Here is a 13,550-nt window from a genome sequence, read left to right as displayed (position 1 = left end):
AGAAATTAGGTATACAAAAACGATAACTAATTACTTGAACATAAGTCCATTAATCCTACTTTAGTACTTCGAGAAGGAATATGTAAATTGTATATCTTGAAGTATGTTGGTATGTAGAACATTTCCTTTTACCGCAAAGTTAGATTCAATTAGTCAGCTAACAAAAGTCATTGCCAAGAAGCAATAAGACACCAAATTCCCTGCCTTTTTAACATAAAAGTCCTTTTCTCTATATCTTATTCAACTTATCATGCGTTTCATCGTATATTCATAGAAAATCCAAACTCATCAAACCATCTCAAAATCCACTATTTAGTAAATCAGCATTGATATCAATGAGATGAAAGATCGGTCATTAATAGTCAACTAACGTGTTTGTTAGGAAAGTTTCGTTTCTTTAATATTTAGAGTTTGATTTGCTTCAACTGAATTTTAAATCATTTGGATAAGACGTTTTTGTATACTCTCATACTATCGCAAATTATGAAGAACCCAAGAATGAAATAAATGCTTCTTATCCTCACGCTATTCCTCATTACCTTATGAACTATGAATAGTTCTCATTCCAATTTCAACAATTCAGATTCTGCTTTTAATATCTTTTATAGGTCTTTTGGAGGAAATGCCAGTTAGTCAATTCTTTTAGTTTACTCTTTCCAACACTTCATAGTTCCTAATGCATTACTTTCTTTTCTCTAACAACCTTCTTTTCAAGCTTACTGTAATCTGTGCACATTAGATAAACTTAGTATTTGATGGTGGTGCAAAATGACCATAATCTAAGAAAATGTGATTGATAACTCACCGTTGTATTTGTATGGTAACGAAGAAGGATGATTTTTTGGAACAGCAACTATCTTTCTCTAATAGTAGAGCACCAGTGATTTGCATTATGGAACTGGACTATTTTCACGATGTGAAACACAAAATATTAAAAAACAAAAACATAAGAGTTTAGAAAATATTAAACTAAAGGATATTCAATATCCATTATTATTTCATAACCGAGTAAATTTGGCTTACTTCACTGTTAAACTCGTCGAAAATAATGGCTTTAATAGCATTATTGTTTGCTTACTTGGTTACAAAAAAACACAATTTTTATCTTTCCGTGTAATGATTAATATATTCAGTCAATTTTTACTCAATGTGGATTCAAAACAACAACCACTCATATGACGCAACACAGAATGAATTGCATTTCACGCGTAGTGGGTTATACTTGGAATTCTTGATTAAAACAGAGAGAAAATAAAACATTTACGCTTACATTGTGATAAACATATAGATCAACATACAATAAAATAATATATTTGTGCGTCTAGTTTAACAGAGAGGATAAAGATCCTAAAGAAGATTTGTTTAATCACAATTTGCTGTTTTGTTATTTCTGATCACTATAGTCGTGTGCAGACTGCCATGATTAGAAATTAAAACGCAACAAATTGATTTCTATCCAGCCATCCTTTATGACATTAGAATATGTATGCCTTTGGACTATTCCTAGAACCACTAACAGAAATTTCTTATTGCAGAACAAAGACATTAACTTTCATCTTTTAATGAATTTGATGTTGTTCAAACGTAGGATGGTCAAACAGGCATGTTTTTTATTCAGATATTGTTCAAATTCTAGAAATCGCTGATTTCGCTGAAGTATTCTTGGATCATCCATTTGGTCTCTTATTCATACCTGACTTTTTTATCCGGATTCAAATTGATGATTCCTAATCCAAATTTTGAAATGTTCTTTCCTTTGAAGAGGTTCGTAATTTATATCCTACCTGTACTGCGAACAGGTTGGACCCGTGTTCTAACAACCAGCATAGTTCCAAGTTTCTCATCTCTTAAATCATTTCATTCCGACACTCCAACACGATGCATTCAAGATATCTCTTATGGCGCCATCCTGCTCCCCGATATTCATATGTCATTCGCTGGTTTATTCTCATGTCTGTTTGTGGAATGAAATATTCTACCACTGACAGATGAGACCGGCAACTTATCTTCCGTTAAAACAAAGTCAATTCCAAAGAAACTTTCCTTCCATCAACTTGAATTACAGATGAACCAAACTTACGATGTCAACATGTTAATTTTTCTATGTGATCAACACGAGCCTCAAGTGTGGAAACATGTAAACATTCGTGTGCCGTGGTTGGGCTAACAATCACATAAGTCGTGGATTTTGTTCGACAAAAAATAAACATGGAACTTTTTCCAATCCATTTCATCCTTCCAATAAGTAGTGATGGTTCACACTGAGCGAAGAAATTCACTTTCCCCCTAAACAATTCAAAATCATCCATCATCATAGTCGGATTCGAACCTCGGACATATTGGTTGGCCAGCTGAGACTCAATTGTCACTCATCTTTGTCTATTCTTTGCCTCAGCCAAGATAACTTAATCCAAGTCTTTTCAAGCCGAAGGATGCATGTCGGGTCATCCATCCGATTGCTCTTATGGAGCTCTTAAATACGTTATAGACGATGCTGATTTTTGAAGTGTTATCTTAATAAATATACTTAAAAGCATATTAAAACGTTAGTTTTACCTTTAAATTCGTTGATCTTACCTAATTGGAATGGATAAATGAATTCAACAATGAATTCATTTAACCACTTTATTAATCTTTAGGGAATTAAAATGTTGCTTGATTAGTTGTCTCCTCTAATTCAGTTCTAGACTTTCGTCACCCTGATTATCTTCTTCTTCTTCAGCATCGTTCAAATATTTATAGTTTTCATTAGCTGTGTATGTAATCATTCATCTCTCAAATAATAAATTATCTATTCAGGTTTGGTTATCAGCAGGTTCATGGTAAGAATACCATGATTTAGATCACTTAATACTCCACTAGCAAGACAGGAATATGCATTAATGACATCCTGTGTATCTGAATGCAAGTTGAAGGGATGGAAACTCGGAGAAATGAATGTGTTTAACTTCATCTTCCAGACTGACCTTTGTATCCAGAAAGTTAAAATGGAGTTAACTCTCCATTTAATTCTCTCCATGTAAAATCGCTTTAATCGCAGAGGAGAGAGGGTGAAGAGGAAGATCAATAGAAGAAAGAGAGAGAGACAGAAAGAGAGAATATGAATTTGGGAATGTTAGCAATAATTTCCACCAATTTGTCAATGTTTCCTGGAAAGGAAAGTTCGTGTTGTTCATGGAGAAGAATCCTATCAACATGTTACGATATGGGATAGTGAATACTTACCTGTCTATCACTTCACTGTCGGAAGTGCACTCAGCAGCGGATTCCTCGCTGAACTCAATCATCTTGATGTCTCTAAAGTGACGATGTAAATATTGGTCCTTCAAGTTAACTTGTTTGCCAGCAGCCAGGAGTACCATGGGACAAAAAGGTAAGTTCATCAGATGCCTGAGGATATTTCAGGGATATTCGAGTGTGGATTTGTGGTCGACTATCGTCTCCGTAAACACTGGCCTGACAAGATAAAACAGACAAAGGAGATCGCACCAATAAGTAGTTCTGTCGATTCGTTACAATTTTTCCATTTCTTTAAACAGTTGGTTATTTGTCAGCCTAAGACTCTCTGGTGGTGATACAAATAAAAAATGCCAGCAACTCATGGAATGTTGCAGATGCGATAAAAAAAATGAAGGAGAATCTAAATATGTGTGAATGCGTTGTCCATTATGTGATGGTACAGAATACTTACAGAACTCAACCCCATGATCACAATGAAATTCTCCATCGGCAGTTTGGACATAGAGAGTCGCTTTGGTCCTCTCAACTATATAAAAAAAAATGTCGTCCGAAAGTTTGGTTCACTAACCGAAGTCAGCCGTAAATAAACCCACCAAATGATATTCACATCATAAGTTATCGATTACAGAGTTCAGGTAAAAATTCCCTAGTTGGCAATCTGCTGCATTGTCTTAAGATCAAAAGAAGACTGATTCGCTGAACTTGCCCACACTTCCGTAACGATACCGTTAAGCCTGCCGCTACACTGACAGTGAGCCTTGTAAGGTACCAACATTAAACAAGTGTATTAATCGAAAGAGGACGTTACTATGGTGACCGTGTGATCTAGTAGTGATGGTATTCTTTGCACCTGAAGCACCGAGAAAACGACGAGGAAAAGCGGCGGGGGGGGAACGAAAGGTTTGCACTCCCCTCCAATCACTTTGCTGAGTGTCCTTACTTAGTTGAAACGTTGTACCAACTTCACATCACGGCACACACGCACACACCACACGCACACACACTCGCACTTAACGAAATGCAATGTTCTGCCGCCTACAACAAAATGGCGGACTACCCTTCTCCGCTCTTCCCTGTTTCACACAAAAATTAACCCGAGCGAACTACTGTTTGGATACGGACACGAATCAGCGGCTCAGGATACGTTATGTTTATCACACTTGTGCAACGACGCGAAAAACTTACATCAACTAGAGGTCACAGAAAGAGAGCGCTCTACATCGTTGGCAACCGCGCGCGCACAAGGGTGTACGCACATGTTACGCCTCTGCAAAGTCGTTTCTCTCATGCCTACGTCATACTTGGTGGCACTAATAGGAACTAGGGGTTGTCTCGAGAGTTACTTCGGAGTTCTTTTTTTTTTTTTTTTTGACTTTTTGTCGGGATCCTTCTTCGTTTTCATTCTAAAAGTCCGGACTCTAAATCGAAGAACAACGAGACGATCACGTCAGTAAGCCATCCTTCCGATGAGAGAACATGTCGTTAAAGGTTTAATTTTTTTTTTACACGATAAACGAAAGTATCGCTATCGTTCAAGTGGATCAGATATTTGGCTCACATTGCACTCAATGCACATAATACTGTGAATTCTAAGCGGTGTTAAGATTCTCTCCGCTTCTTTATACAAACATATAAAGATAAACATCCATTAATATTTCAGAGAGAATAATTTTTTGGATTTTAACTATTAATCCTTAAAGTTAAGTTATATTATTCATTATCATTAGTAATTATCTCCTTCTGATACAAATACATTTTATGACAAATTCTAGGAAAAAATTGCGCTTGCAGAATCAGCTGTTTTTCGGACAAATTCCCATGAACAGGCAGCTATTCAAATGCTTGAAAACTATGGTTCTGAAAATTGTTTTACTGGCAAATGCCACCAATGAACAGCAGTTGTGTGTTCAATTGCATTTGCTAGAATATACGTAAGATATGTGACTTTTTTTCTGCACAAGAACCAAATGAATATTACAATTAGTTCTGACGGATGCCTTAATTCAGTTATCATTTACATTAAATTCATAAAAATACACTAAGAATTTCTAAAAACTCTATTCCAAATTGTATGCACAATTCACCTTATTAACATCGCTATGAAATTCGCTAAATTCGTATTTTATCTTTCTGAGTAGTCCTTGGAATTCTATTCTGTTTTGAAATATTCTAATAAAGGAAATTAAATGAAAAATACTATATTTATATTGTAGGAAAGATTATCGTGCAGAGAAATAGTCATGACCTCTGTAAGATAATCATAAACATTAATTGTTATATCGAATTTTCTATTACATCTACTGAGCTTGACTATGGTACAAATCTCCTAATAACTGTCAAAGTTACAAAGATCTCAACGAGATTCGTATCATTAACACACATTAACATGTACGTATACACCAAGTGCAAAGTGGTGTTAAGTTGGCTACGGTGACTAATACGTGGGGAAAAGTTAGCAAAGTTTTTTTTTTTATTTAAAACAATGACCGACAACCGTATATATGATTGAAATAAATGCCATTCAGATAAGTAACGTTATGGGTTAACTCCACCCATCGGTTATCGTTTACTGTTTCATAATATTTCTGTTTTTGTTAATACATGATCAGAGATTAATAAAGAACGAATATGTCGGTTACTTTGCTAAGAAAAGTTTGAATCAGTTTTTAAAGCACGGAGAAAATTTTACTAACCAGATTTATTCAGTATGACGAAGCACTCACCGCAATGGTTAAGAGCAGGGAGAAAATGCACGTTTCAAGGAAGCGCTGCCGAAACGCTCACGCGTTCCGTGTGTGTGTGTGTGTGTGTGTGTTCTGTTTGTGTGTACGTGTATGTGCGTGTGTGTTTACGACACTTCTAAACGTCAGCATAAAAGTTCGGGCATATTTCTCATAATTAGGAAGATGCAAGATAGGAATGCATTACTGATATTCCTGACGACTGTCGCTTACGAATGTTTTTAAGCAAGCGACTCAAATGGGACAAAAAGACGAGAATTACGGATTGTATTAGATAGAAAACACCAAAACACAAATAAATTGGTGGTTCGATAGATAAATTATGGATGATACGATATTCCATAAGGACTGGTCACTGGTGAACATCACCCAATTCAGACAAAACTTCATATGGATATGTGAAAATCATTAAACATTTCCAGATGATCTTCACATTCTGTACACAACCATTTAGTTTATCCACAATCGTCTGCATTACAACAATATGGCAGCAGGGTTTCGTGAGCTGATTATATTCTAAGGGAAAGAAATTTAAAACTGACGGACCCTCAAGTTCTGAGGTGATGGAAAAATAGTTGAAAGATGCATTTTCATTTGTGTTTTCTGTCCTGTTCGTAACAAAATCCTATATCAAATAATAAAATAAAAAAAAATTAGGAAAGACTTTTAGATTTGTCATTGTTTATTTCATCATAATAACATTACTGGCATAAATGAAGAATGCGTGTATAGTGGAGGTCATATTTCTGTATGTATAACAGCATGCATCCTACGTGTTTCGGAAATGATTTGCTATACTTGTACTAAGAAAAATAGATGAAGTAAAAAACAAAACGATAAAGAATATGGATATTGAGCCAAATATGCATAAGGGGAGCATTATACAGAGTGACGCAGCTTATACAAACGAGTAAAAAAATGCAAATCGGAAGATGGAATTGAAAAGTATCGAAACAAAAATACGAAGATGATTTTTAAATAGAATGTAAGATGGAACTGTGCGCTATCTCCATTATTCGTAATCTATAATTTTAGTGGCCATAGCGAATTAAATCTCTAAATACATAATAAAATGAGTAAGGCAGTTAAATATTTTATATGGAACAAGAGACTAGTCAGCTAAAATTAAAGTTTTAAAACCTACAAGTCATGACTATTTTAAGTAAAGATCTGAGAATTGAGTTAGAAATAAAATATTTATCAAGTACTGGAGACCCAGTATATATGAGAATTTTGACAAAATTATATGAGTAAACCCATTATCGAAACGAAGATATTAGAAAACACTTGTTCTTGATATTTAAAGATGTATGAGCATATGTAAGTTGTATAGTTACTTGAACTTCTTTTTTCTTAACTATGTAATGCATATAAATCATAACATTAGAGATAACATGTAATCTGATTTAAAATCAAACCATCTGCATTCATCATTTCTCACTGGAGATGATGGGTAAGCTTATTCCTACATACAGCTGTCTATTTTTCCGAATGTTTTGAACACTTTCACCTGGACACTTAATTGAATGAATTATCTAAATCAATGAATCCTAAATACCGATTATTATTATTATATTCACATAGTTATTAATTATATGAAGTGCCAAAGGCTTCAATTCGGCGACATAAACTTATTTAAGTTAAGGGATATTACATCCCATATTGTTTCATAGCCGAATAAGAAACTCAAAGAGTTTCATGCCGAATATAGTAAATATATAAAGTTCGGCGAGTCCAAGCGTAAGCAAATACCTGGATAGTGTTACAACTGACCCTTTAGGGAGTGCAACACTGAGGCAACTCATGGTAAGGGTGGAGCAAGCTCCGATCACTATTCTTGATATTTCCCCATAATGTGAAACCCAGCTCCTAGGAGCTGTATTACTGTTCTACATTATGAGTTAGAGAAGGTCACTACCCAGACCCGTTTCAATCTTTATTGAGGTGTATTTAAGTAAAGACCTCTCTCAAAATTAAGACGATCCCTAGACCACTCAATAGTGGCCGAAAGACCGTCCAACTCAGCGTTGTTCCACTCAGTGACAGACTCACTCCGTCACCGAGAAGAACTTCTCAGCGTTGGCTCTACCCAGTGGCAGGCTCACCCCACCACCAAGCAGAGCCATAATCTCAGCGGTGGCCCTACTCAGAGACAGGCGAAAACCTATCCCAAGCAGAGCCTCTCATATATATATCTCTAGCGTCCAACAGTGAGTAGGTAGACCTAAAAATACTAAGTTTGTAGCAAATAGAACTTACATATACCCTACTATGAGAATTGCCAAGAAGGTGTCCTAATAAATTATTAATTATATGCAGAGCCAAAGGCTTCAATTCGGCGACATAAACTTATTTAAGTTAAGGGATATTACATCCCATATTGTTTCATAGCCGAATAAGAAACTCGAAGAGTTTCATGTCGAATATAGTAAATATATAAAGTTCGGCGAGTCCAAGCGAGAGAGAGAGAGTGTGTGTGCGAGAATAAGCTAGCAAATACCTTTGGCTCTTCATATAATTAATAATTTATTAGGACACCTTCTTGGCAATTCTCATAGTAGGGTATATATAAGTTCTGTTTGCTACAAACTTGGTATTTCTAGGTCTACCTACTCACTGATGAGACCTCAATAAAGGTTGAAACCGGTCTGGGTAGTGACCGGTTTCTTCTCTCACTCATAATGTGGAACAGTAATACAGCTCCTAGGAGCTGGGTTTCACATTATGGGGAAATATCAAGATAGTGATCGGAGCTTGCTCCACCCTTACCATGAGTTGCTTCAGTGTTGCACTCCCTAAAGGGTCAGTTGTATGGACTCGCCGAACTTTATATATTTACTATATTCGGCATGAAACTCTTTGAGTTTCTTATTCGGCTATGAAAGAATATGGGATTTAATATCCCTTAACTTAAACTTCCCATAGTTATTTCTCGTCTATTTTTCTTTATTCTTTCATGGCACGCTCATTAAGAAAATTCCTTTATAATTCTCACATTCAATTTTATTTAATTTTTTTTATAAATTAGTCATCGGAAATTTCACTTTTTTACGATGCTAACTACAATTAAGCCACTATAAAAATGTTATACCTCCACATATGAGCATTTCAAGACGAATCTCATCTGCTGTAGATGGAGTTCCACATTTCAATATTCTTTTAGCTTTTTCTACCTTAATTATTAAACTATACTCATTACTCTACTCATCCTGGATATTTTTATCCGTGTTCTATCACTTTTTTGACTCTTTTAATAATGTTTCAAAATAATTAGTCCAAACATTCATAAAAATATATCTTCGGTTTCCATATCACCATTAACCATTACGATATCTGATATACCATTTCTGATACTTTTTTCCCAATTCCAAGTTTTTAGTAGCCTCTAAAACATCTTGATACCTTCATCATATTTATTTTCTAAATTCTTCACAAAATCTTCGGATGACTTTTCAGCTACTTTTACATAACACATAGCTTGCTACAAAAGAGCTCCTTTTGATCCGTATAATTTTTTCCTTTCATTCCCTGTGTCTGTAAAGTTTTGTATGCACCACTGATATCTTATTATTCTATCGTTATATGCAACTTCATATTATGTTTTATTGACCAAGTCAGTCCACGTTTTGTACTGATTTTTCCACTCCTTCTCTAAGCTGGTTCTTATTTTGAAACTTTTTTATTTACTTTTAATATATGCATGTTTGAACTTAGAAATCGCATTCGAGATTTATTTGTCTTTGATTCTTTTTCTTTTCAAAACTTTTGTGAACTTTTTTCCTTTATTTTCAGTAGATGCTCATTTTTATCTTACTTGCCATTAGCCAGTAGTTACTTTTTATTAGACATTCAGTATATATTTAGTATCTTGAACAAATCTGAATACATCATTATCACAATATCAACGAATACTGATCTTCCATATACGTTATTGCCACTTGAGTTTGAATGCATGCACATTTTATGGTACAATCTTGTGTAACAATGATTAGTCCATGTTATTCCACATTATGACAAGAATTCTAGCAGTGTTTATCATTATCTATTGCTACGTTGTCGCTTATTTATACCATGCTTCGTTGAAAATGAGACAAAAGGCCAAAAACATTCACTTGGAGAGAAAGAGGGAGAGAGAGAAGATATTCAAATAGAAGAGCATAAAGATATTCAGAAATAATTAAATATAAAAATATATATAAAGAAATATATTTGAAGAGGGGAATAAAAAAACGACAACCACCATGTTTGGAGTGAAAGAGGGAGGGGAGGAGAGTGAGTGAGTGGTGAAAGAGAAACAGAGAAAAAAAGAGAAGTAACGAAATGTCCATAGAGCGAGAAGATGATTTAAACAGTGGAGAAAGAAGAGCAAGACGAAGATAGATGCCCAGAGAATGAGGGAAAGTGAAATCGTGAGAGAGAGAGAGAGAGAGAGAGAGAGAGAGTTAGAAAATAACAGAGCTTAAAAAGTTAGAAAGAACGGCCTATCCATAAAGGCAAGAAGAAGAAGAAGAAGGAGAGAGAGAATGAGTAATTCATAAGCTGGAGGGAAAGAAAGACAGAAAATGAATATTCGTTAAGAAATAAGGAGCGAGAGAGAAATAATAAACTTTCCATAGTGCTTTGTGCATGTGTGTGGAGAGAGAGAGAGAAAAAAGTGAAATGAATATCCATAAAGATGGAGTGAGATAGTGAGAAAAATGAACATCCATTAAGCCGGAAGGGGGGGGAGATAGCGAGAGAGAGAGAGAGAGAGAGAGAGTGTGTGTGTGTGTGTGTGTGTGTGTGTGTGTGTGTGTGCGAGAATAAGCTAGCAAGAATGATTTATACATTAAAAGACAGGAAAAGAGAGAGGATAATATAATCATCTATCCATAATGCAAGAAGGAGAGGGAGAGAGAGAGAGAGATAAGATGCCTCAAAACAGAGAAAAAATGAGGATGGAAGAGCGGAAGTATGGAAAATAAAACGTTAAGTGAGCGAGATTGTAAGGACCAGAGAAAGAGAGATATATGTATATACAGATAATGAACTATCTATAAAGGTAAGAATAGAAGGGAAGGAGAGAGAGAAAGAGAGAGAGAGATGATTTCCTTTCATAAAGCAAGAGAGAGAGAGAGAGAAAAGAAAAAAACGTGTCCATGAATTCAGGAGAGAGGAGAAGAAGCAAGAAAGAGACACAAAAATAGACTGAGAGAGAAAGAAATGGCTTATTTATAATGCGAGAAACAGATAGAAAGAGAGCAATGTATTCATTGAAAGGAGACATGGAAAGAAAGAGAGAGTGGGAGGGAGAAAGAAAGAAAGAAAGAAAGAAAGATGAGTGAAGGTGTTTATATGTGTGAGAGAGGGACAGATAGTATCTTTCTTTTCTCAAACTTCCCAAAGTTTCAGAAAAGAAAGAGAGAGAACGACAGAAACAGTTAGATGTGCTTAAAGTGAGAGAGAGGGAAACAAATGTCAAAAGTGTTAAAGAACCAGATAATCGAATGCGAGTGAAATAACCTATCCACGGGTATTTCGAAGAGTGGAAAAGAGAAAGAATAGCGAAGTAGTGCAGAGAAAGTAATCAAAAAGTGAAATGGTTTTTATAAAATCCAATAGTTGACCATAACTTCATAATTATGAAGTTAATCATAATTATGGTTATGATTAACTTCTTTCTCCGAAAGTTCATCATAACCATAATTATATTATCCCTAATGGGCAATCATTGCAAGTCTAGCTTCCAATTGATTCCTTCCTCATTCTCTCTCTCTCCCCCCCCCCTTTTACTCTACTTTTACTCTTTTACTCTTTTACTCTACTGCTCTCATCTCCGATCACCTTTCCTATCCAAGTGTCACAAAATATGATATTCATCAAATGATATAAATCGGTCATATCATTCCGTACTGAATTTCAAAGACCACATGACATTTGCTCTTTGACCGGAAAAGCCTAGTCTGAATCTAGTTTAAGACGCTACGAAATTTCATAAGTTGATTTCAACGTAAAGTAAGTTAGACGGTCTCAAGGGCATTTCTCCTGAAGAATCGTTTTTCATCTCGCAAGAAAAACCCACCGATTACACACAATTATCAGACATCACCTACTAACCTCATAGCGTTAGTTGCAGTGGCCAAAAATACAATGAAACCGCATCATACATGGTTTAAATACTGAAATTATAAAGTGCATCCATAAAATTATGACTTGTAATATTTTTGTGCTAAGACACAGCTTCTTAAAGATGACTAATAACTATTAAGAGACTGCATTTTCTTTCTTGCATAACATCACTTATTAAATACAGCTGTAGAAAAGCTTCTCCAGATGCCGTTTGCTGCATTTAAGAAACAATCCTACAACCGCATCACATTAATGAGTTGAAAACTCTGATCATTAACACGCTCAATCTAAAAGCGATGAAATATCAAGAAAGGAGGATACGTTAATTGATTCAGATTCAGATAAAGAACCATTTTATGAATATAAGAGAGAGAGAGAGAGAGAATTATTCATGTAAAGTATAAAAGAGAGTGAAATGAATGGGAAGCAATGGAAATTACTTAACATTAAAAAAATCTATTAAAATAATAGCAAATTCAAAGTTATTGTTTCATTAAAATCAGCTTGATTGGATTATCCATGATATTATCAGATAATGAATTCAGATGGCGTAAAACAATCCATAATAAAATTCTAACTTTTTTTTTACTTTTCATTCTACAATAATCGTGTAATAATTCTTCAATAAACATAAAATGTTTTATTAAAATGTAAACGGAGTTCTCAGTTGAGTTCTTCTTCTAATGGAGTTCTAGTATAAAAGTGTATTACAATGATTTCTATGTGGTTCAACTAAATAAGACTAACAGTTAAAATCTTGCAAGCCATTCAAATATTAATGGCAGATAAATATGACATGGTTTAGAGAAACTTGAAACAAAGTCAGGCTTTAAGAAAAAGACCAATCGATAAATTGTAATATTAACCTTATTACTACCAAAGAACCGCTGTTAAAAATCGTTTAAATTAAAAAACGTCTTCCTAGTCGAGTTTTTTTCTTTAAGATCGCGTACTTATATTCATTCAGATGAACCTAAGAAATATTTTTAGTTAATGATGTAATAATGGTTGATCAAAGATGAGCTTAGTCATAGGATTGTCTCCAAAAATAATAAATTGAAAAATAGTATAGATTTAGTACTCACTTTAGACATTATATGGATATTATTATATAGATTATATATTCACGAAATGCAAAAGAAAATCCAGTTTAACTTTGTGCTTTTTTAATATCTTTTTTTGTATTTTAGTTAATAATTCGAAAGGAAAATAAAACTTGCATTATATAATGCAGATTAACCGAAATAATCACCCAAACAGATAAAGAATTTGGTCAAAAACTGGTTTAGATAAGTTTTTAGAACAAGCTGTTCTGTCATGCACGTTTGCCATGCAGAGTAAACATATTTACAGGGTACAATTCACATAATATTTAATGAAATGTCACTAGTGAGTGCTCGTATAATTATTGCTTTGGTATTTATTAATGCTGAACGCTGTTCTGTTGTTGATTTTTTTTAA

At 34.5% G+C, this 13,550-nt stretch overlaps 1 protein-coding gene across 2 annotated transcripts in view; it reads right to left on the bottom strand.

Moving 5' to 3' along the window:
* The window catches only part of LOC150101691 (sprouty-related, EVH1 domain-containing protein 2-like), a 446,794-nt gene that overhangs the window by 390,846 nt on the left and 42,398 nt on the right, over positions 1-13,550 (bottom strand). The window contains exon 1 of one of the 2 annotated variants that reach the window (XM_090400340.1): positions 3,226-3,346. The exons of the other annotated variant lie outside the window; for it this stretch is intronic. Coding sequence (XP_090256466.1) covers positions 3,226-3,287 — 62 coding nt within the window. The 5' untranslated portion in view covers positions 3,288-3,346. Of the gene's footprint in view, positions 1-3,225; positions 3,347-13,550 lie in introns of those variants that run through there. 2 annotated transcript variants of the gene reach the window in all.

Source organism: Typopeltis vanoorti, chromosome 11 (genome assembly GCF_054136105.1).
Source record: "Typopeltis vanoorti isolate ZY-2024b chromosome 11, IOZ_Tvanoo_1.0, whole genome shotgun sequence".
Classification (NCBI taxonomy): Eukaryota; Metazoa; Arthropoda; class Arachnida; order Uropygi; family Thelyphonidae; genus Typopeltis; species Typopeltis vanoorti.
This window is presented reverse-complemented; position numbering and strand designations above follow the sequence as displayed.